Source organism: Gymnoscopelus microlampas, assembly GCF_963454915.1.
Source record: "Gymnoscopelus microlampas genome assembly, chromosome: 10".
Taxonomy (NCBI): domain Eukaryota; kingdom Metazoa; phylum Chordata; class Actinopteri; order Myctophiformes; family Myctophidae; genus Gymnoscopelus; species Gymnoscopelus microlampas.
This window is the reverse complement of record NC_139947.1, coordinates 45,777,905-45,803,352: the sequence shown is the minus strand read 5'-3', so window position 1 is coordinate 45,803,352 and position 25,448 is coordinate 45,777,905. Positions and strand designations below refer to the sequence as shown.

General features: G+C 40.9%; 1 protein-coding gene across 1 annotated transcript in view; it reads left to right on the top strand.

The window, feature by feature from the left end:
• Positions 1-25,448, top strand: part of klhdc8b (kelch domain containing 8B) — a 154,478-nt gene that overhangs the window by 72,037 nt on the left and 56,993 nt on the right. The window contains exons 3-4 of the mRNA XM_084069809.1: positions 20,065-20,229; positions 25,104-25,328. Coding sequence (XP_083925935.1) covers positions 20,065-20,229; positions 25,104-25,328 — 390 coding nt within the window. The remainder of the gene's footprint in view (positions 1-20,064; positions 20,230-25,103; positions 25,329-25,448) is intronic.

Here is a 25,448-nt window from a genome sequence, read left to right as displayed (position 1 = left end):
TCAGGCGCCCCTGCCGTCTTAACGAATGAAGTCACATCTAAAAGAGGGGAGTAGAAGGAAAAACGTTAGTTAAGGGGAAATGGCACATCTACCACTCTAAGATCCAGAGGCATGTGAAATATTACATTGAAGTGAGGCTTCAGGTTGGAACTTGTCTCTGGAGATAAGTAAATATCCAGAGAGAGACAGAACTAGGCCTAAATACGATAGACATATAGATAGCGTTGCTGTCAGGTGGAAACCTCATACTGTACGTCCAAAACTGTTATTTTGAGGATTCAACAAAAGGATCAAAATAGCCAATCTACAAGCTCAAAACGTATTTTTGCTACTTTTGTGTGACACGGTACTATGACGAATTACGGCATTACGTAAAAATGAAGCATTACGGCAAAAAAATGGAGATAAAAGGTTTCTGCCCGACAACAACGATAGATAGATAGATAGATAGATAGATAGATATATGATTACTACTATTATACATTACACGCTTACACAGTGATGTTCCTGATTCTTATACAGACAGCGGCAGACTGTGTGTGTGCAGAGTGCAATATATTGTACAGGTGTACTTTGGTTGCTTTCCAATTTACATGTGCAGCAGCCAACCTACCAGCTTCACTACTGATGGCAGCCTATATTTAGCTTTCTTTGGATGTGCAGTTGTGCACGTGTCTGGTGAAATGCCAGCTCGGTTAGCAGAGTTGTCTATCAGAGACAGAGAGAGAGAGAGAGAGAGAGAGAGAGAGAGAGAGAGACTAATGAACAGTGTTGCCTTCCTATTGACGAATCTCTCAGAGCGCTGCCTGTAGCTGCGTTGTCGTGGTGCGGAGCGGCAGCCGCTTGACACCGCAGTTATGATTGCCGCTCTGTGGATTCGTCTATAGGACTCTATGGGCCTTCCTCCACATTTACTTCCTGGTAAACCAGTCCTTCGCTTCCAGCTGTGTGCTGGACTATTTTAAGAATTGTCCTGCCTCTTTAAAAAACAAGTCAATAGCTAAAGATCCAACTGAGTTAAATAATTAAAGACCTATTTTCTGTGTTGTTAAGAGTGATTAACGATATTCTAATGTGTGCTGATGAAGGTGAATATTTCATTCTGGCGTTTCTTCATTTGAGTGCTGCCTTTTATTCCACTGGTTGTGCATCCTAATTGACAGGCTTAGTAAATTGGCTGGTATTTATGCTAATGCTCTTAGTTGGTTCAGAGATCTCTGCCTACACTAGATATGGTTGGTGACATCTTAACTCAATATAGTGGTTAGAACAGCCATAGGCAAACCTATCCCTACTGCTTAGGAAACCAATCTAATCACCGTCCCAATATGCAGGACCACACTAAAGACTTTGAATTGGTTCTGCAATACAGTTATTTATTAAATCTCAGAAATGTTATCACCCAGTTTTTGCCCCTACATTGAACTTAGATGTCACCAGACATACAACTAGATGTCACCAGACATACAAATGCAGGCAGAGATCTGACTATCGGGCTACGCAAAACTAGTTCTCCTCCTACTGTACCTGTCAAACAGACTTGCGGCCCTATTTTCCATGCCGCCTTACCCCTTAGCACTACCCGCTACCCGTCAATTACGCACAAGGCAGCTGACGATGTCCCTAAACGGTATCTTACGGCAGCACTACCCGCTATACATTATGCCGACTCCGTTATTTGCGCCTGGAAGTGTGCCCGCGTGGGCGTGTTGTTGTACTTTCCCTAAAATTGCTAAAGCGAATAGCGGATTCTAAGACCACCCGCTATGCTAAATTCGTTTGGTAGAGCGTGCCTGTAATGAGTCGGGCCGGCACAACATTCAGAGGTCTCCCTCTCTCCTAATTCTCAATTTTCCTTTAATCAGCAGAAGTGAGAGTGTCTATTCCCTTTGTCAATTGTGTTTATGTAAGATGATAGTCTATTCAAATAGGACAATTTGTGCTGCGCCATGCCAGGCGTTTTTTCCAACTCGAATAACAAGGAAGTGAATGGTGGAAGAGAATCATGGTTATCACGCCTGTTTCCCGGTTACTTTCCCAGGGCAATTGCCACAAAACCAGATGTTCCCAGAATTTGGAACGTATCAGGTCAATCGTGTTGTTGTTATTGTGCTGGTAGCATGCGATCTGGTTACCTTACGTCTATTTGGTATGCAGCAAGGTTCCGCTGCTGTGATTACAATGATTGTAAGCTGTGTGTTCTCATTAAACACAAGAGTGAAGATCAGCTTTAATATACTAGCATCTGGGAAGATTTTGTTCATTGACCCCTCTCTGTTAACTCTTTGCCGCCGCCACCGACGAGATTTCTCGTCGGTGGCGCAGCTTGCCATTCGTTTTTTTTTTCTTTCTTTTTTTCTCACAGAGAACCAGGAGATAACGTGATCCAAAGATTTATTGCTCCATTCACTTCCTGGTTAAAGAAGGGAAGGAAATATTCTGTATCTCCTGTGTTTTATTATTTTATTTTTGGCAAAACATGCAATTTTCAACTTGCCGCAACTATGGAACCGATTACCGCAATCGGATATACAGTATGTATGCACCCGCAATATGTATTGCTTCACAATAATTAGAAATGGAGAATTGCCAGATAAGGACAAAACTATACTGAGTACTAGTATACATTATTATTATTATTCCACTTCTCACTGACGGGAAAGCTGAACATGTTATGTCAAGGTCAATACAGACAAGAAACTACATTTTCAACCCTATCTTCATATAAATGGTCCTTACTAATACTCATTATAAAATGGCACCATTCTGTCTACTCACTGTGTCTCATTGGTGGGCGATTGACAGTTCAGAAAACCTGCCTACCAATGACATCATCAATAGGGATTCCAAGCTAATATAGAAACCACAGCCTTTCTCTTCCTGGAAAGTTAGCATGCCGAAATAGAATCCATTGTTCTGGCATTAATACAAACACAAAGTTTGAAATCTTGTTTTAAATGATCAAATCTGTCTACCAATGATGTAGGCAGGTAGGCTGCAGGCAGGTGTCATCAAGACAACATGGTTGAGTCAATGAAGCAGCCCTGAATGTTTTTTACCTCTAAGCATCTAGCCCTCATCTTTCACCTTTATATTTATCAATTTGTTCTACTGTTAACCTGTCTTTATATAGTGTAATTGTAGGGGGATCTGTAAAACCCTCCATACATGTCTAACTATCTAAAGCAGTGTTTCCCAACCCCGGCAATCAGACCTTTTTTGGGCCGCGAGGATATGCTAGGTGTGCCGAATGAAAAAGAAAGAAATCAACCCCCTCCCCCCAGAACAATAGATGCGTCATGGGCTGCTGCTGCCTTAAGCCATTGCTCATCGTCCGTCGCGGACACACATCCAGTGAATCGACCCTCGCACATATAAATGCAAATGTGTGGCTTTGTCTTCATCTTTCTAAGTGATGCTATGAATGCCTTTTCATGCGAAACACATAAATGTAATCCATCCGTCATTTCAAGCCTATACTAAAACAGTCTGCCAAAGAGCTCATTGAAACAATAACTACTGTTTAGCGCTGATCCAGTTCTTAATCCAAACGATTAACTACTGTCCACCATTAAACCAAAGTTCCCAACAGATCCTCTTTTTATTCCCTCTAGCACTTTACCAACACATTGTTTCAACAGCATCTTTGGACAACAGTTAGTAGAGTATGGTTGGCATAACAGAGCTCCTTGTGTAATTATTTAACAAATTATGCAGTCTGTCATTTGATAATGGAATGCGGTTGCTGAACCACTGAGTGCATATAAATATGTAATTAATTATAGTTTGAGAGGTTGTAGGCTGAATAGAAGCCTATTGATGAACGGTCTAGACTAGAGTTCTGAAATCTGCTGCTGAGCCTTTGGGCCCAATTCAGTCAAACACCTGTGACAGGATTTGCCTACTTATTGATATACACACTGTCAGTCTAGGTTTCTGTTTTGGTTTAATAGCACAAAGGATAGCACAAAGTTTCGTCAGAATTCCGGTGACGCCATTAGGTAAAATCTAAATGAACATCTGCCGATTCACACGCATACTATAGGTAGAAAGAACTGATTCATTTATCTACAGTACCATAACCACTTTAACCCTACGTACATACTTTCTTATATGTCAAATAGCAGATATTCAAGCTAGGGCTGCACAATTAATCACATTTTTAATCACGATTTCGGCTTCCCACAGTTAAATTTACATAGTCCGATTATGGATATTTAAAATGTGTGACCCATTGTGTGCTTGTAGATTGTCGTACGACAAAGTATCAGTTAAAATGTACGTCAACATTCAGCAGTTTTATTCACATCCATATGCAGGTACAATGAATTGAGTGAAATACTTTATATTTTTCTCATAGGAGATGCACTGGAGTGAATACAAACAGCATTTAAGTCTGCCAAGATGTGTTTATTACCAGGAATATGTAAAAGTGAAAGCAGTGCTCTGTTGATTTAGTTTATTATTACGTTTTGGTATTTATTATGGAGGACATGTTTTATTTTGATTCAAACCATTAGCAGGGCTCTACAGTAGCACAACATGAATGTGAAAGCAGTGATATGCTTGCGTCAACAACAATAACCCAAAGAATTGTCACTAAGTTCAGTGAATAATCGTGATCTCAATATTGATCAAAAATAATCGTGATAATCATTTTGGCCATAATCGTGCTGCCCTAATTCAAGCTCATAACGCGTTGCTTTGCGAACATTCAGCCTATTTTTGCCGGATGTTCATAATTACTTTTTTTTATTATGACATGCCCAGAAAATAAATGCTAGGGCTCATGATACATATCCTGCAAGCTAGTTAAGTCAGATACACTCGAGAGGTTTATATGTGGTTGTCTTCTAATGTGCTGAGCAGGGAGTAATTATATAGCAGAGCCCGAATACCAAGATAAAATATAATATTCAAATTTGTATTTACAATTGAAAATAACATGTTTTCAATGTATTTGTGAGTTATTTGCCTGTATGTTGTTAATGTTATTCATAGATTGTTTCCTCAATTCATCCACCTGGTCAGACAGAGACGTCCTGTCAGACAGTAGAGTCGTGACATTATGGCCGGTCTCAGTGAAGGCAATGAAACCATCAAACTTTGTTTTTTCCCGAAGAAACGTTTTCCCCACTGAGGCTTTTAAGACCTCTGGACGTGTTGAATCTGGTTTTGTTTAAAAGGTGATATATTTTATACTCTCACATCCATCTCTTCACATGGCTCCTGATTCTGACAAAATGAGTCAGACTCAGACCCCCCATCCCCCAAGCAAATAAAGTTATATAGCAGCCAATGAAATGTTAACAACACAGTCTCCCCCAGTAATGGATGTGAAAACATAACATCCTAATGGAGAATCATTTGTTGTTCACTTTTTACATCGTACATCATTACATCTTCCTGAAACAGCGTCTTGACATGGTTAGTGTGTTCTTGTATCTGTGTGTGTGTGTGTGTGTGTGTGTGTGTGTGTGTGTGTGTGTGTGTGTGTGTGTGTGTGTGTGTGTGTGTGTGTGTGTGTGTGTGTGTGTGTGTGTGTGTGTGTGTGTGTGTGTGAGAGCTGGCATGTTGTGTACTGCAGGTGTACTGTATGTGTATACACTGTATGTGTATACAGATGCAGCGTACCCATAATCACGTGACTTTACACACGCACGCACACACATTTGTACCCACATTGCACCATATTGCAGGTGTGTTGGCCTATAATTAGGGGATGGGGAGGGATTAGTTTAGGGCGGCAGTAGCTCAAGAGGCAGTGCTGCCGTCTGGGAATCGGAAGGTCCCCGGTTCGATCCTCCAGGCTTCGTGTCCCCTGGAAAAGTGTCACTGAGCAAAGCACTTAACCCCCAACTGCTCTCCCGTGTTCTCACTCTGAGCACCTCACTGCTGGGTCAATGAAGAGAAGTAATTCGTCTCAGGGATCAAGATTCAAGAGATTTTTTGTCACTCTTACTGATAAAAGCATTGAAATGTAAAAATGTTTGTGTGGCAATAACAGTGGTTAAAGGACTACTTCCCCCATTTTCAACCTATCTTCGTATAATTGGTCCTCTCTAATGCTCATGATGAAATGGTCTCAGAGGTGGGCTGTGGACATTATTTATTTTGATTTGTATTAACGCGAGAACAATGGCTTCCGTTATACATACTAAATTTCCAGGAACAGAAATCCTGCAGTTTCTATTAGGTTGGATTCCCCATTGATGATGTCACTGGTAGGCAGGTTTCTGAACCGTCCTTTAAGTCCGAAAGACAAAGTGTTTGTTTGCATCTACTTTGTGTCTGTCTATGCATGACAACTTTGTTCAGCATCGTGTGTGCTTTCGGCAAGTCGTGTTTGTTTATGCACTGAAGTACTGTATGTGCACTGCACAATTTTGCAATCTTGTTCATTTCTATACTGTGTGTGTGTGTGCGCGTGCGTGCATGTGCATTTGCGTGCACATATATATGCAAAAGATACGACGCATGTCTGCGTGCAATGTAATGTAATAGTGTGTGCTTTGCATATGTTGCTGCATTTGTTTGAGGGTGTAAGTGTGTGACTGTGTTTGTGCAATGTGTGTGTGTGCGTGAGAGAGAGAGTGTGAGCTCCCGAAGTGTGAATATGCTGGTTCCGCTCCGGCACCAGGCCAGTTGTCGCGTTACCTAGGCTCTAATCCTCTGCTGAATAATACCTAACGATCCCATCAAACCGCACATTAATGCCACCCCCACCACTGGCAACACAACGCACAACACCCAGCACAAGGACACACACACACACACACACACACACACACACACACACACACACACACACACACACACACACACACACACACACACACACACACACACCTTTTTATTTTTTCAAAGTGGAATGTTGAGACATAATTTCAAAAGAACGAGTCTTACTAGATATTTGCTTGCATCTCATACTGTACATACACCCAGTTTTCAAGGTGCTCTTTTTCAGTGATGGTATAATGGATTCTGGCAGCTGTCTGGGCGCTGCCAGCCATTTTGCCAACCATTTCTTGGTCTTTCAGTATTTTGAGTGGCCCATAACTGGAGACTGTAATTTCAATTGTACTATATTCAAGGGTACAGTGGTCGCTTTAAAGTATAATGTATCAATGCTACAGAATATTTTGTCACATCAAAACTACAAGGCAAAACCTAGTCAGCCATGCAGACCTTGGATATTGTGTCAGTCAATTGAGATGTATTGCTCTTTAAGTTACATTATAATATATAATGCAACTTGTTCTGTGCACAAACACTCTATAAACTCTATCACACTATAAACATTATATATTTTACAGTGTGACAGAACTTGTGTTTGTTCACAGAGCAAGTGTTGAACATGCACTTCATGGTCAGATGGGATCTATCTCTTCCAGCTGTCACAAAGCGATGTACAGTATGAGAAAGAAAGAATTCTGCTGCACACTCTAGCAAAAGTGATACAAAGGTTATTTATTATAAAATTAAGACCAACATTTCAGCAGCAAGCTGCCATCGTCATGACCAAGGAGGCCATAAACTATGCATCGGAGCAAGTGTCTACGGTGGCATTCTTTCAGATTCAGTTGATTTATCCAGCCTGACCTGCACCCCAGTGCACAAGGTGGTTACAAAAGTTACAAAACCATATTATACCCTCATTTCCTCTAAGTCTTTTCTCAGAACTGCTTCCTCGCTGGAGGTGGTTGTGGCATCAGGAACATTTATGTGAATCAAAAATCTCTTAATTCATGTTAATTTCTAAGCACTATTGTGAACTGTCTATTACCTACTAAATGTGCATGCACACTGACTGTACAATATTGGCTGTCTATACCCATTCCTAACGCACCCCATATCAATCGCACCAGGTAAGTAGGCGAGCTTTCAAGTACCATAACATATTAGTTATATAATCAGAGGAATAGCAGAATAGCAAAAGTCAATGGGAGTTTCTGCTGTTTGCAACAGTGGTTTCAACAATGTGGAGTCAGCCAGTCAGTCAGTAGCCACTAGCCACATTCACTATAGGGCATCGCAGTTGCGGCCACTTCCGGGTTCCACTGCAAAATACTCGATGCATTTTTCCCATTGACTTTTCCAAAAATATTTATATCAATTCATTTAAGCCTAGAATCAAGCTATCCAGGCTCCCAGTGAATCCCATTAAACGTTTTTTTCTGTGATTTTATTTTATTTTATATTTAATTATATGATATACTATATTTAATAACCCTTTGTTTTGCCGTTTCCAAAAAAGTTTTTTCACAGAATCAAACGTTTTATGGTCATGATTCACTGGGAGACTGGATAGCTAGACTGATAGGCTTACTGTAAATGAATTGATATAAATATTTTTGGAAAAGTCAATGGGAAAAATGCATTGAGTATTTTGCAGTGGCACCAGGAAGTGGGCGGGAACTGCGATGCCCTATAGAGCGTCGCAGTTCCCGCCCACTTCCAGTTGCCGGAAGTAAATACTCAATGCATTTTTCCCATTGACTTTTCCGAAAATATTTATATAAATTAATTTAAGCCAAGAATCAAGCTATCCAGGATGCTGGTGAATCATGACCATAAAACGTTTGATTCTATGAAAAAACTTTTTTGAAAACGGCAAAACAAAGGGTATTTATTAAACATAGTATATCATATCATTAAATATAAATTTTTAAAAAATCACAGAAAAAAAGGTTTTATGGTCATGATTCACCAGCATCCTGGATGGCTTGATTCTAGGCTTAAATTCATTGATATAAATATTTTTGGAAAAGTCAATGGGAAAAATGCATTGAGTATTTACTTCCGGCACCCGGATTCTGTGCAACTGCGATGCTCTATAACAGGCCAGCCCCTCCAGGGTCTGGCAACTACTCATGCAGTGTAATGGTCTCTTCACATGGGGAGCGACTGATGTCCCCAGTAGATAATTTTTAATGAGAGACAGGCAGAGCATCAAGTGGGCGCAATCCCTGTGAAACTGTTGCGTCCATGCTGTTCTCACGCACACACCTGCCCGCTGCCAAAGTTGAATTGTGTAACTTTTTCTAAGTGACACATATTAGAAAAATCTATTCACATGAGGAGTGCAGTGCGAGCCCATGGATCCAAGGTAGTGTTGTAGTAGTGTTGTTCCCCATGGGAAAAGACCTTTAATAGCAGTTTCTTGTCGGAGTTGCACCTTGTGGCTCATTTCTAAAGCGAGGCCCTGTTTGTTCTGCAGTGAGAGGAGACTGCCTGGGTCCCAGCGCTGTCTGGTTCTGTTTGTGTCAGCGTCAAGTCAACACCCAGAGAACGCTGGTTTAATGATGCTGCTTTGTCTGAGTGGTCGTACGGTTTGCTCCAAGCAAAGACTGCTGTCATGGCTTGTGTTGTGGGCATGTAATCAGCCAGCTTACAGTAGCTCACACACCAGAACACACCACTGTTATGTTAGGCACTTAGCATGGAATAGAGAACCGCAAAAATTGGTGGTGTGTGTGTGTGTTTGTGTGTGTGCATGTGTGTCAGTTTCGTGTTCACTACCTATTATTTGACAAATAAGGACAAGCCAACACACAATAGCACAGCCTCCCGTCTGCATTCCTCAACTACACACACACACACACACACGCACACACACGCACACGCGCACACGCACGCACGCACGCACGTCTCAAGCTTTTCCTTTTCATCCTCTCTTCAGTTGAGTATCCCATTAAGCATGGCTTACCATCCTGCTCAAGGGCACAGTGCCAGTCTAACGTTGTGTGATTAAACAGACATTTTTTTTATGAAATACATAAATTATGGCAACAAAATATAATTGATATTAAATGGAAAACAAATATAATGTTGCAAATAATCAACAGTGATTGGAGTTGAACCGATACGTACATTAGTAGCAATTTCCAATGACTCGAGGCATTGTCGTGCTTTATGAAGACTCTTCATTAAGCAAGACAATGCCTCGAGCCATTGGAAATCTCAGAAGTCTCTTCATTGCAGAGAACTGCACTACTGTCTACTGGTCTGTACACGGCATATATCAGTGACATTATGATAATGAAGTCAATTTAACAATGAACTTTCCTAGCACGATCACCACGAGGTATGAGTGTGTAATCAAAGTTTAATCTATCCAGTGCTGTATTGGTTGCTAGTTACCCCAAAACTGGTTGTCAATCACAATATAGCCACACCCTAAGGCATTCCGAGCATTAATCATGTATTTCACTCTAAATGGAACCATAATTTATTAAACATATTTAATAACATCATGCTGTATTGACGAAGACCTGAAATTAGCTACTGAGGACATAAACTCATTAGGAAAATGTTTAAATCAGTAGGTAATTTTCTCAAAGACGGTATAGAATAAAAGCTTAAAAGATGTCGCTATGAGAGTCCAATTTAGTGTTGTTGTTTCTTCCCCCACAAGATTCTAAATCAGGCATAATGTTATTAAATCTGATGACTTTTTAAGGTTTGAAAAGAAAATTTCACTGGAAAATTTTAGTTCCTTGCATTGTGCTACATTTCACATATATTTCTTTACATTACTTAGATGATTCTTTGCCACTTTTTGTGATGTGATCTGCTGGACAAAACCTTCAACATGAAGTTGTGATTTGCTTTCCCAGATGTGCTTTGGCTGCATGCTTGCAATTACTTTTACATTTATCTTGATAATATAGATGGTGGTGTCTGCTACCTGGGCAGTGGCGGATGGCCTGTACAGAGAAGCACAAGTGAGACAAGTACATTTAACCACTACTACCACTACCACACTAGCGTCCCTATTCTGGTACTAACATTCAGCAAAAATAGGAGATCGACAAGCTAGTCAGAGTGTTTGTAAATAGGCTATTTTAAACTATTTACGATGTGAGAGTGTGGACCAGCCAACACCAACTAGTTCCCACCCACTCCCTCCTGATGAAGCTATTTAGTGTAGAGCGAAAAACAAGAGGGTGCCTATTATAGAGCTCTTGGCAATCCAGTCAACTATGGTTTAAGTTTAAAGGAGCACAGTCAATGATCTTGACTGATTGAAGCAGAGCCAAATTAGGTGAGTAGGTCCATACATTGGTGAGGAATGGGGGAATGCTCAGTCTCTCAGTTGAACGTTCGTTAATAACTCCCATTGTCGAGACGGAGCACAAACCTCTGTTGGTGCTATTAACTCCAACACCAGTGTACACCAATATGTACAGTGCAATATACAGTAACCAAAGCACCGACGCTTAGTTGATGTTTTGTTACAAGCCTGCAGTGCTCAATTGTCAATCGAACGCAGCTTTGGTGTTAATTGTGTTTTAAATGCTAATACTATGCTAAATGCTAATAAGCCACTGCTTTAGTGGCATGGAGAATTTTACTACTTTTAGGTGGCAGTATATTTAATGTCGCCATGTGAATAACTCCACATAACTCCAGAAAGACACTATTAAATGTCAAATTTCATCCGGAGGGGGAAGAGGTAAAGACAAGAATAAAGGTTGCATGTCGCTAAGGTGAGTGACAGTAAGAAAAGAGGCGGAAGAAGGAAACACAAAGGTCAGGAAGGAATAAATGGCCGAATGTGAGCTCTTTCTTCTCAGCCTGCTTGCTGGTCGATAAAACGGACAGGTCATTTAGTGAAGAGACATTGTGTGTGTGTGTGTGTGTGTGTGTGTGTGTGTGTGTGTGTGTGCGTGCGCGTGCGCGTGCGTGTGCGCACATGCATGCCTGTGGGTAGTTATTTTGCGGGTACTTTTCGAGTATAGAAGAAAACTAAAGAATAGAACGTTTCTTTTCCCATTAAACTTCAGATTTAAGATATGACATATTTCCCCAAATTTGGGAAAGCTTTCAGACTTTTGTGACATCATCACTGAGGTTGGTTGTGGGATGAGTACATACTGTATACGTATTTAATCACATTTTAGATTCACTGAAAGATCACAATAACAACAGTTAATCTACGCGTTGGTTTATCGTCAACGTCGTTGTGTAGAAAATAATGGGAGAAGAAACATACCTCACTGCTTTCCCAATGTTTGTAGCCAGAGAAATTGACATCGCTGGGTGTTGGACACACCCTTTATAAATTAGTGCTTTGGGGATTCTTCTTTTTTTGTGTGGGATAAAAAAACAAAAAAAACATATAACAGTGTTAACCATAACATGGAGACAGCCAGAAAATATATATTTTGATTATCAAAATAACATACACAGGTATAAAATGCAATTTATTTTGTAAGTGTTAATCGAGTAAGCACAAAAAACATAGTCTTGATTATTTCATGTTAATTCAAGTTGAATGAATGAATGAATCTGGAGCTGGAGACAGGCCATAATGGGTATGTGGAGTCATTTAGTCAATATTTTACATTTTTTCTACTACGTCAAGCATGATTTTTGTGAAAGTTCAATATGCGATAATTAGTATTATTATTAAAACTTTTTTCAATATAGATTTTTCTTTTTTTAAATACATATTGGTTTATTTTGTACAAAATGTACCCGCAATTCTGGAATGGGCCATGTGTGTGTAAGATAGAGATAGTACCGTAAATGTGCGTGGTAAGAAGTTTTTATATGTACAATTACATATGCTTTCACACTACTAGAATATAAAATCAAATGTGTACTTTTGACTCCAAATTTCTCTGTGAACCTCCAAGTCCTGCACGTGAACTGTTTTGGAAATCCGCCCATACCGGCAATGCTTAAAACCGCATCCGACCCATTATCCGACAGCAGCGCTAATTTAGTCCTGTAACCAGACCAGCCCACTTCAAATAAATCCCAAGACCCGATCTGCACCCCAAATAGACCAGGAGGATGGACACTGAGATAAAAAAGGCGGCTGGCAATACAGCGGGAGAGACAAATCGCTTTGAAAATGGCTGAGAGCTCAGAGGCTAATCTGTTTAGGACATAAAACATAAAACAGAACACAACAGAACAGACTGCATGTAGTAGGCTAATTACAATCCACTAGAAGCATTAATGAATAGACATAACTAAACCCCAGAGAACATGTCTGCAAGGACATCTAGTCTAGTTTCACTTTTGAGATGAGAATATTACGTGACATGTGGGATGATCAAACAGGATGACATAAAAGAAGAGAGGATCTACAGTACAGTACCCTTAATTTCAAGGCACTGAGATTCAAGTGAGTGAAATCCACCGAGCTTCATGGACATTTAATTTTCAGCATTTCTCTGTCACTCAAGGTGACAAATTATGTCCCATTCTGACATTATGGGCTATTGAAAACCTCTGATTTTCAATTCCATTACTTTTATGTGACATGAGCATGATTGGCTATTCCATCACGAAGCCACAGTCTTCCATGTTGCATCAATCCACTTGGAAATATTTTTAGATCCTTTTCTTTCGAAAGCCTGTCATCAAAAGCAGGATTTGATGTGAATATTGATTGACCAGCACAGCAGCCCCACCATTGTGATTGCTGTTGATTATTTCTTGTGTGTGTATGTGTGTGTGCGTGCGCATGTATGTGCACATGAGTGTGTGTGTGTGTGTGTGTGTGTGTGTGTGTGTGTGTGTGTGTGTGTGTGTGTGTGTGTGTGTGTGTGTGTGTGTGTGTGTGTGTGTGTGTGTGTGTGTGTGTGTGTGTGTGTGTGTGTGTGTGTGTGTCCACCTTCTGTCTGTAGTCATATCACTGTGCATCACACTACTTTTCCCACGCTCACTCACGTCCTTGACCCTCCACTGACCCAAAGTCTGTCCGTGGATCCTTGGGGAAATAGCCTTAGCAGCTGGTCAAACACTCAGACTAGCCTCCATCTACTGTATGCTCACATAGAGAGAAATGGAGACAGACACACACACACACACACACACACACACACACACACACACACACACACACATGCACTGGAGAGGAGAAGAGAAGAAATGTCTAAAGTCTGATTTATACTTAGATGCGCGCACCGAAAATAGTCGATCTAAAAGCTCACAGTGTGTCACGCTGCCTGCAACGTGTTATGAGATATTGTAGATCGGCTATTTTCGGTGTGCGACACAATGCACATCCAAATATAAATCAGGGATGAGTAACCATGCATAGTGGACGATGAGTGACTGGCAGCAGGCTGGCGGTGCTGATTTGGTATTGATGTGTCTTCAATGTGCAGAGAGAGTGCAGTGCCCTTTAAATGTCACAGTGGGAAATAGCAACTCATCTATCACTGCACATTGAGGATGGACATTTACAGCGAGGGACACATTTTGAAAACATGTTGCTCTAGCTTTGGCTTTATCATTTCTGTCTATGAATTATGCACGACTGTCTGCTGGTCTGTATGTCTGTTTTTATAGTCAGTGCAGTATATTTCTATGTCTGTCGTTTTCTTTTTTTTTATTAAGAGTCATGACTCGTGCCACCTTGCACTCCAACTAGTCTGGCTGTCTAAGTATCTCAGTCAGGTTTTATGGCACACTGTTAGCACTCTGCTGGACATGTGTGCCATGATTGACATGGTTGATCACACTATATATTCTTCTCAACCGTTTCAAGTGTGTGTTGGCATTCAGAGTACTGCCTAAAAGTGGTTTGCTTCCCACCTAAAAGATAGCACTTTATCTGTTGAGATTAGGAACCTTCCGCAGCACCTACCCCCTGTGGAGTACCAGGACGTTTTAATTTAGGCCCGGATTTGTTTCTTTTATGTGTGCTTTATGCTCCCCATGTGGTCTATTTTCCATAAACATAACATTTCCTGCCACTCTTATGCTGAAGATTCACATCTATACCTTCTGTTGAAGTCATCTTGATAGCCTTTCTGATATAAAATGATTGATAGCAAACACTTCCTCCAGCTAAACGAGCTGCTCCGAGGCTTTTTAAATGTTTTTTCAATACTAGGGGTGTAACAATACATTTTAACAGCGATACGATGCGCATCACATGGTTGACGATAAGATATATGGACGATATTGGTTCAGTCATGGCGTTACGATACGATTCAATGATTTAAAATTGATACAGTAACTATTTAGCAAAGAAATGTTATCAGTGTGAAACGTGTGGATAGTGCAGTTTTTTTACAGGAAACATTTATTATTATAGATATAAATAAGTAAACACAGTGATTCTCTGGCAAATACATGGACATTGTTATTGAACACATATGGACAAACCCACACCTTGACATGAACACAGAGAATACACACCTTTATCGATAGACCAAGTGTAGCTATATGGAATGGAAAAGTAATTAAACCCCACTTTTTCTTTTTTTTCCTTAAAATTGATAAATACAATGCACTATTACTTAGCATTGATACATACATTGATTATTTGCATTGCAAAACGATTCAATACCGGTGATTTAGGCAAGTCGGCCTGAACTTTGGGCTAGTAGAACGTGGCCTGTAATTTGCCCAACGAGCAAGTGCCTCTGCCTCGCGGATGACCAAACTTCTCTCCCTATCTCTAAGGGAGAGGCCAGCCACCCGTCATTTCAGACGATTGTATCCGCGATCTTATTCTTTCTTTTGTCAACATGTGTTGTTTTTAAATGTGCTTCATAAATAAATTGACTTGACCTTTACAGACACTTGCTAGCTGAAACCCCTAACACTTTGATGCCCAATGAAAAGAATTCTCTTTTGTATCTGTTTCCACTACGATGCTCCTGAATTTTCCCTTTAGAAGCCCTGTAAATCCCGACTTTACCTCCGTGATTTATCCTTCAATTTATCTTTCTAATCTACCCTAGCTCTAAAGCACCCCTCCCCCCCACCCCCATAGCTTTCTCTCTTCTACTCGTATCCTCTGTTAAGTCCCCATTCATCTCCTCTCAATATGTCTTGTCGTGCACCGCATAAATGAGAGTTAAACTTTGACTCTATCGCCGGATTTGCAGCTCTCTCCCTTGTGATAAATAATACATTTCACTCACTGACGCTGCTTTTCTCAGGAGCTTCTCAATGTCCTACACTCTCCTCGTTTGCTCTCTTTCTTCTATGTGGTCTGGGCACCTCCAGGGGTCCTTTAGGTTTCAGAACCACTGCTCTAGTATTTAACATTGCTGTCGTCTCTCCCTGTGGTACAGCTGTCCTCCGTCTCTAAATGTGTCTAATCCAGACTTGGGTCCATGTTGAAGAAGTATTTAAAAATAGTAGCACTACTTTAATGGTCTGTCACTGGTCAGATTATATAACAATATTAGCTCCAAAAGACCTTAAGAAAAAACGGTTGTCAAACAAGGACCACTCTGTTAAGAAGAAGAAAAGTTGACTTTTATCAGTCAAAGTTGCTTCTTGAAAAGCATTGATGTAAAAGCTGGATATATTGCACGCCAAGGTTTCTGTTCAATTAATTAGATTTTTCCCTTTAATGACATATCTAAATAGGGATGCCAGGTTGAAAGTGGTTAAGTCTGTCTGTGTGTTTTATACATTGTTAACCAATGAAACGATTAACAAGAGCTTGTGACTAAATAATAAGTACATTGAATCCATTGGAACACAGGTTATTTTTTTCATTTCCTGTAGCGGTTTTGGACATACAAAGTTTCCACCTGACAGCACAATATGTTATAGAGATGATGTCGAAAATAGTGATAGTACTTTTCTTTTCCAAGTAACCTCCCAATTCAATGTGTTTAACTTTTCATACTCCCTTGGCTTTCAGTTAGTATATCTCAGTAGTCTATGTGATAGTGTGAGTTCACTTCTCAAGCTGCAACCTGCCAAATTGACGCCCCATAATGATCATCCGTGGGTTACATTGCAGTTACCATGGAGTCTCCCGGGGAGCTGGGCAGAAATCACGCCACAATTAGCTTAATTAGAGAAGTTCCACTTAATTAGAGCAGTTCCACTTCCGCTGCACTGTGCACTGACAAAGATGTAAAAGCTTGACCAAATGCAGTTTAGTCACAGACAGATATCTGATGTTTGGCCTACTGCCTTAAGTTGGTTTAAACTTGTATTCAGATGTTTTTCCATGTACGCACACTTTGTATTCCAATGATATGTACAGTAGGTTACTGTACAGTACTCACAAGTAAGCACATGAACCATACACATTCAACTGTACGCACGCACGCACGCACGCACGCACGCACGCACGCACGCACACAATTCCAATGTACTGTATTCACCTACTGTACTCTACTAATTTAGAGGTGAATGCATGTATGTACGTACACACACACACACACACACACACACACACACACACACACACACACACACACACACACACACACACACACACACACACACACACACACACACACACACATTAATTTGAATTATTTTATTTGGATCTGCACAAAAAGCGCAATACATGATAGATCCAAACATTGATCAGAAGAAGGTCACATTATACGGGCAAAGCAGATACAACTGCTGCGCATACTTAACACACAGAGGAAAAAATATAACGAATTGATGACATACTATATACAGAAATTCAACGTTTTTTTTTTTTTTATTTCACACACACACACACACACACACACACACACACACACACACACACACACACACACACACACACACACACACACACACATACACACACACATGCGCACGAATGCATGCACAACACTCAAGTGATACTGATTATTTACTTAAACTATTTCTCCCACGCACCTGGTGCACAGTGTTCTCACAGTACTACACCATAATGTGACCAGCATAACGTCACATCTTACTGTAACTGATGGGGGGTCTGCTGTCTGATTAAGCCTGAATTATACCTCGTCACACGATGGTGTTGTGCTCCAAACATCGATTGGCTGTTTTTGGTGTGCAACACTGCTGCACGGTTGCTGTGTGTTTGAGTGTATTCATAATGCTACTGTATCTGTTCATGAACACAGCAGTGGCTTATTTATCAGCCTGGTGATAGAAATGACTGATCACATCTGTCGTGTTTAAGTATTTTTGTTATGTTTTATTGATGAGTTAGGATCTGATGCTTTGAGTGTGTAAGTATGTGTGTAATTGTGTTTGTATTTACACATGTACACACATTTGTCATGTCAGGGCGTGGTCATGAATGATGTGGGTATGCCTCAACAGTAGATTCAACTATAAAGTTGAGTCTCTTTGACATAAAGTGGACAGTGCTCAGTAATAGAAACACAGATAATAAAAATAATCATTATTATAATAATAATAATAATGGATTTTATTTATAATGTACTTTACATTTGTGTAAATCTCAAAGTGCTACAATAAAAAAAAGAATCATCACACCACTATAAAATATCTAAGAACCTGAAACAAAACATTTCAAATGTATAAGGCATAAAGCCTAGGGGTAAAACGAGTGTAGCTAAAACAATGCTTTGTTAAAAAGGTACAGTAGGTCTTTAGTCCTCTCTTAAAAGAGTCAACCGACTGTGGTACTCTCAGGTGGGTTCCACAGGGAGAGCGTTCCACAGGGAGGGCGTTCCACAGTTCGGGGGCGGCCGAGCAGAAGGCCCGGTCGCCCATGGTACGTAGGTTGGTCTTGGGGGTTTTGAGGAGGTCAGTGTTTGAAGAGCGGAGGTTGCGAGGCGAGGGTTGTGGGGAGACTAATTCCTTGAGGTAGGAAGGAGCGTTGCCGTGGATGCACTGATGAGTTAAATCTCTTGTATTCGGTCTGGGAGGAGAAAGGAAGCCAGCGTGGGTGCCCTTTTGTGTCATCCGTCTCCCTTAATGTCTGAATGCATTTTATTCTCAAAGGTTTGTTGAAAGCAGAGATGCCCAGAGATGGCTGATGGAAGTTAGCATAGCTGGTACCATGACAGGCTTTGTAAAATATACAAAGTTTAGAATATTAGAGAAAAGCATAAATATCAGCTTTGATTGGGATGTTATATGCTAGCGTAGCGCTCCATTCCACAGTGTGTTCCTCCCTATGTCTATGCAGGCACTTGACACCTCTACACCAGGAATTCACAAATTAACACAGCCTCAACGAAAAACAGGGGAACAAATTAACCACATTAATCCTGGAGTCCCTATTGTGGGCATGTCAGTGTAGGCGAAATGTAAAAATAATTCCAAAAGCTTTCAAAAATTGCAGCTCTACAAGCTCACAAGTCTTGCATTGTGATACGTTTTGTTTTGAGCTTGTAGATCTGCTATTTCCACTGCTCAACTCCATACATCAAAGTTTTAAATAGGACTTAAGTGGTCGAGTGACATCATCTGGGGCAGTGTTTGCTAGGAATAGGAATGACTGATTGCATAGTAAGGCATGAAAGCATTCTTGCCGAGTCACACTCTCTCTTACGTCGAGCAGGGAAATCGACCTGGTCACAGGTATTGTACCACATGGTGATTGCCCTGCTTCAAAGTGATAGATTTAAGCTGTCTCTCTTCCTCGCCCTTACAATCACACCTCTGTAGAGCTGTGCTGTTGGTGCCTGCCACCATCTCCTCTTCTCTCCATCTTTCTCTCTCTACCTTTTGCTCTTTTTCAGATTAAAGTTATCGCAAGTTTCAAAGTGGTGATAGAATGTTAATCCCTCTCCTCTCCTCAATTTTAGCACTCACACCATCTTTCGACTCCTTCCTAAACCTCTCCCTCTTTTTTCCTGCATCCCGCAGTGTTGCAGCATCCGCCTCTCCACGTTTCCATGGCTTGATCTTTTTTCACAACTCAGCAATTTTCCCCACTTATCTCTTTCAACCACCCTCCGTCCCTCCCGCTTTCCCTCCCTCACTCTCTCTCCCCCTCTCTCTCTCTCTCTCTCTCCCCCCTCTCTCTTTCTCTCTCTCTGTGTGTCTCTCTCTGTCTCTCAACACCCTCAGACAGTAATATTATAATGACACTGCAGTAGCTGGGGATAGGATATTTTAATACTGTCCTTGGGAATGTCATTCAGGGTCACGTGGAAGCATCCCCTGAGGGAGAAGAGTGTGTTTACAGTGCTTTATAAATATTGCAGATGGCAGGCTTGACTGGAGACAGATGGGAGTGGTTCAAACATGACAGCCAGACCCCTAAGCCGCTGGATGAAAGAGAGTTTGATGCATCGCATCACTCTCTCTCTGGTGTATATAATTATAATGCTTTTCTCACACTCTTTCTTTCTTTCTTTCTTTCTTTGTGTTCTCCAGATGGTAAGGTGTATGCGTTGGGGGGTATGGGAGGAGACACCACACCCCAGGCCTTGGTGAGGGTCTATGAGGCGGAGAAAGACCAGTGGCTACCCCTCGCCTCCATGCCCACACCAAGATACGGAGCCACGTCCTTCCTCAGGGGAAACAAAATCTACGTGATGGGTGGGTCCTGCTCTCTGCACTGGTGATTTGTTTTTGTCTGCATTCTACAACAAAATCTGCGTCATGAATGTTTGTCCAGGGCTGAGCGTTATTGTTGGCACATTGGTGTTTAATAACACCAATTAAACATGGTTTAATAAACCATTGAACTGAATGCTTTGCCTACATATGTGTTTGACTGACAATGTTATTGATCACCAGTGGTGGAAAGTAAACTAAGTACATTTACTTAAGTACTGTACTTAAGTAAAATGTTTAGCTATTTGTGCTTTACTTGAGTATTTCCAATTTCCAATACTTTTACTTCTGCTCCTCTACATCTCAGAGGCACTGAGATGTAGTGGAGGAGATGTTACTCCACTACAATTATTTGAAAACTTAAGATACTTACTATTAGCTACAGATATAAATTATTATTATGAAACATACATTAACCACTTCAGCCCTAGGCTATTTGAAAATAGCCGATCTACAAGCTCGCATCGCGACACGTTGTGAGCTTGTAGATCTGCTATTTTCAAATATTTTAGTACTTTTACTTTTGGTACTTTAAAGACGGGGTGCCGTGATTTTCAGTGATCCCCCCCCCTAAAACATAATCATCAGGTATTATGGTTATACTAGGAGGAAGATTTTTTTCAAAAAAGTGTACAGAAATTGTAAAAAAAAAAATGTATGTGGACACGCCTTCAGTTCATTAAGTATACCTGGTTCTCACCTTAGCACCTCCTCCGCCACCTTAGCACCACCCACCTGTCCACTGTCCCTCCTCCTCCTCATGCCCACACCTGTTGTGTTATAATAATGAGGGGGAGGGTATGTTTTTACTATGTCACTAAAGCGCTGTTTCTCTATTGGCACGTTTGACCCTCAAGGTTTCAGCCTCCAGGTAGAAACTCCAAATAGTCAGAGAAGACATAAAACACCATAAAACCACCACCGGGGGGCTTAATGAAGTTCTATCAACCTCATAGACACATGAAAAACAGAAAAAGTGCAAACACATGGCACCAGCTCTTTAAGTATATTTTGATGCCAATACTTTTGCACTGTTACTCAAGTACATCTTTAATTCTGGACTTTTACTTGTAACAGAGTATTTTTATATTGCAGTATTGGTACTTTTACTTAAGTAAAGAATTTGAGTACTTTTTCCACCACTGTTGATCACTGCAGTTGGTTCAGTGTTGAAGAAGAAAATGCCTTTGATGTAGTGAACTACATTTTTCATGTTGCAGCTAGCTGTATACATTTCTCTGGGGTTGTAGCTTCATTGTAGTGAAGCTTAATTTAATGTAGAGTAACTGGTAGACTCTTTCCAACAGTGGTAGAGATGAAGTACAGCTGGTAATCACATGCCATACTACTCTAGTAGTCCTAAAGCTGCACTCTGGAACTACCGCAGATTTGAACCCGGTCTCCTGTGCAACGTTTTGAGTGTGTAGAAGTGTATATATCTAAAACACAAAATTATACTTTAATTAAATAGTTATTTGTAGCTTGAATAAAAAAACTAAAACATATTCCAACCACTTGAACGTAGCCTCCCCATTTGTCAAAAATAGCCAATCTTCAAGCTCACATCACGTTGTGTTGCAGCAACACATTGTGAGCTTTTGTGTAGAAGGAAAAAAGGAGTGGCCCAAGTATAGAGCCTTGGGGGACCCCGGTCAACAAAAGTATATATACTTTATATATATATATAGATTTTTTTTTTCCAGATACAAAGCTCTTTCCCACTGTATAACAATTTGAAGATACATTTGACAAGGGAAAGTTGGAGGAAGTGAAGGAGAAAATAATGAGGATGAAGTGATACAACAACAGCGAGTCGTATATGTTTCTGTCATTTGAGACGTCTGCAACGTTCCCCTCCATGTAGCCCCATGTAGTTCCATTGTAGATAATTCATCTTAGTATGGCTGGATCTAATTATGCCTAGCCTCATTTTGGAAGAACAGACAGGCTCAAGTGTGCATGGACACAAAAAACAAACAGGATTCAAGCTCAAACACACTCAAACACACATAGTGTACACACACACACACACACACACACACACACACACACACACACACACACACACACACACACACACACACACACACACACACACACACACACACACACAATCGTATTTCAACTCATTATACGGAGCTATGAGTAATGAGCAAGGGTTTTATTAATGCTGTTTGCTATGTGACTGGAAACGCAGGTCACTCCCTACTGCTTTGTGTCTGTCTACACAAACACCCACACACTCATACATGCTCTCTCTCACACACACACACACACACACACACACACACACACACACACACACAAACACACACACACACACACACACACACACACACACACACACACACACACACACACACACACTGAACTGAACTCTTTTTGTTTTGTTTTTGTTGTTTAGCTGTTACCATATCAAATGGCTTTACAGGTCCACATTTAACCAGGGAAACAAACAACACCCCCTGTTCTTAGACCGTCAGTTGGGTGACCCGTCTGTCTGTCTGTCTGTCTGTCTGTCTAGTAGTACTGTATATGAAAAAACACAATGACATAGGCCTACAGTATGTCTGTCAGGTCATTTGTGGACACACAGCCACACACCACTCGCTCATGCTCATCCTCACTATGCATGAAGGTGTGGACGTCTGTCTAGCTTTCGGGAGTTGAGACATATCTGTCTAATAGTATGCACTTAGCAGGTGACATGGGTAGAATGCTTATATAAGGCATACAGGCCCAGTCACCTTGTAGATAGATCAGTAGAGAAGATTGTATGATGGGGACTTGACATGTTCAAAACTTGGGACTATTTACCCTCAAACCTTGTGTCAAAGAATCGTGTCAGACTAATCTGACACGATTCTTTCTATTTATTTTTCCTGTCCGTGTCTTTCTTCTGCCATACTCTCGATGACACACTCTTTCTGTCTTTTATCTGTGCAAACGCACACAGAAATATGGACACAGATATGCAGATTATTTATCCATTGCCTGTGTCTACATTCATATGCAGAAAATATTTACACACAATTAGCTTAAAACGGCTTCAAACGGCTTAACAGAAAAAGAATCATCAATGGAATGGCTAGCTTTCTCACTATTAGATTCATGTGCTTGTAAATCCCAAGGGTAATCATTACTGTTACAAAAAAACAAACCCCATTATCAATATTAATTGTGTCCAGAATTGAGTCAATACGGGACGATCCTGTAACCTTAGGCTTGGGGGGGGGGCGGCTGCTACATACTGGCTGAGACAACAGCAACAAGACAAGAAATACCAAAGGCCAAACATGTACGTGGAGACATGTTGATTATCTGTCTGGCAAGCACAGGGTTACATTTTCTGTGGTAGATGGGGGGGATCCATGCCTCTGATTTTCATTTCCACCCTCTGGTCATTCATTTTGATCTCCGGTTTTGTTTTTTTGCTGCCTCTGCTTAGACTGAATTAAATACATGCATTTCCTTTTGGAGTCTGTAGACATGTCTGAAATATATAAAATATAAAAAAGAAAGAAGGGTAATATTTCGCCATGACCTTTCAGTAACACGATGAACATTAAGTATCAATTTAACACTGAGGGTGTCAGATCAACCTTGATTTTACTGTGTAGTTGAGCCAAGTGTCTGTTTCATTTTGGCGTTTTCAGCACCTTCTGGTGGACAGAGTAACGTACAGTATAATTATATAGACGGACAATTACAATGGTTCTGGACTCGTGCTTCAACTGATAAACAATTTAAAGCTTCAATCAGGAACTTATTTTAATGAATACATCATGATTTTAACCAATTTCTATGTATGTTAATACTATACTATCTATACTATACTACTATCCCTTGCCTTTGTAGAATCCTCAGAGTTAATTTATCAATTTGTAGCAATAACCATTCCACATAAATTACAACTCCTCACTGTGTACCTACTGTGAAATGTACCAGACATTTATTTATGTATGTATTTTAACGTTAATAATACAAATTCTGACGTGTTTTTATGTTCCAAAATATCCTCAGGCAATACTTCCGTATAGACAAACACTGGGCTATGAGAGGTGTCGCCAAAATGACTACTAAAATGAAAGTACACAGTATGACTTTACTCAGTCCATTACAACCATAGGTATTTTAGCTCAGATTACTCTATCTCTGTCCCTCTCTCCCTCCTCCACTGTGATTTCTCCCACTCACTCTGACCCCACGTCTAGCTACGGCGCTCCCTGTCTCCTCTCCCTCCTGCCCACACAAGCTGACCCTTTCTCCTCTTCCACTCCTCCGCAGATTCCTTCTCCATCTCCCAGTTGACTCCTTCCATTATCTGCAAAGCTTCTCCTTTCTTTTTCTTCTCCTCTATACATTCTCTCTGCATTACCTCCGCCAGCTCCCTCTCTGTTTCAACTAGCCAAACTATTGCCAAACTATTGCCTTGTTACCACGGAAACTTGAATTATGCCAGCATTCCCAAGTCCTTCTGGTGCTTTTAATACCAGAAGGTCCCCACGGGCAGACACGAACATGTTTAGGCGTCAAGCCTTCACACTGATGAAGACTTGACACCAAAATGAGTTTGTGTCTGCCTGTGCTTTGTTTTAGATTTATTACAAGTATCAGAAGGACTTGGGATACTGGAAATTCTTTGTCTTTTACATTGAGTTTTGTTGAGCCGTGCACCCGGAAAACTATTGTTTAAGGACTGAGTTTTGCTTCTACTTTGAACTTGAATTATGCACCTGGATATCAAACCTGGCCTGGTCATAACAGTTCTGGAGTATTACTTCAAGCCTTTGCAGTGAAAAAATACTAGATCCTGTTCTTCTCCCCCGCTGAATTCCTCCTTGTGCGTGTCTCAGGTGGCCGTCAGGGAAAGATGCCTGTGACAGCATTGGAGGCCTTTGACCTGGAGGTGAAGAGCTGGACGCGGTACGCCTGCATCCCCAGCCGGAGGGCCTTCTCCTGTTGCACTGCCACAGAGCGCAGCTTCTTCAGCTTGGGGGGCCTGCAGCAGCCGGGACCCCACAACTTCTACTCCAGACCCCACTTTGTCAGCACCGTGGAGGAGTATGACCTTGATCAGGGTAAGTGGTTTTGTCATTGACGTTTGTGACTTGTGTGGCCCTCAAGGTACAGTAGGATTCACAGCAAGGTGGAACAACATTTGTGTGTTTTATTGGAGTCGCACACTGGACGAAGTGCTC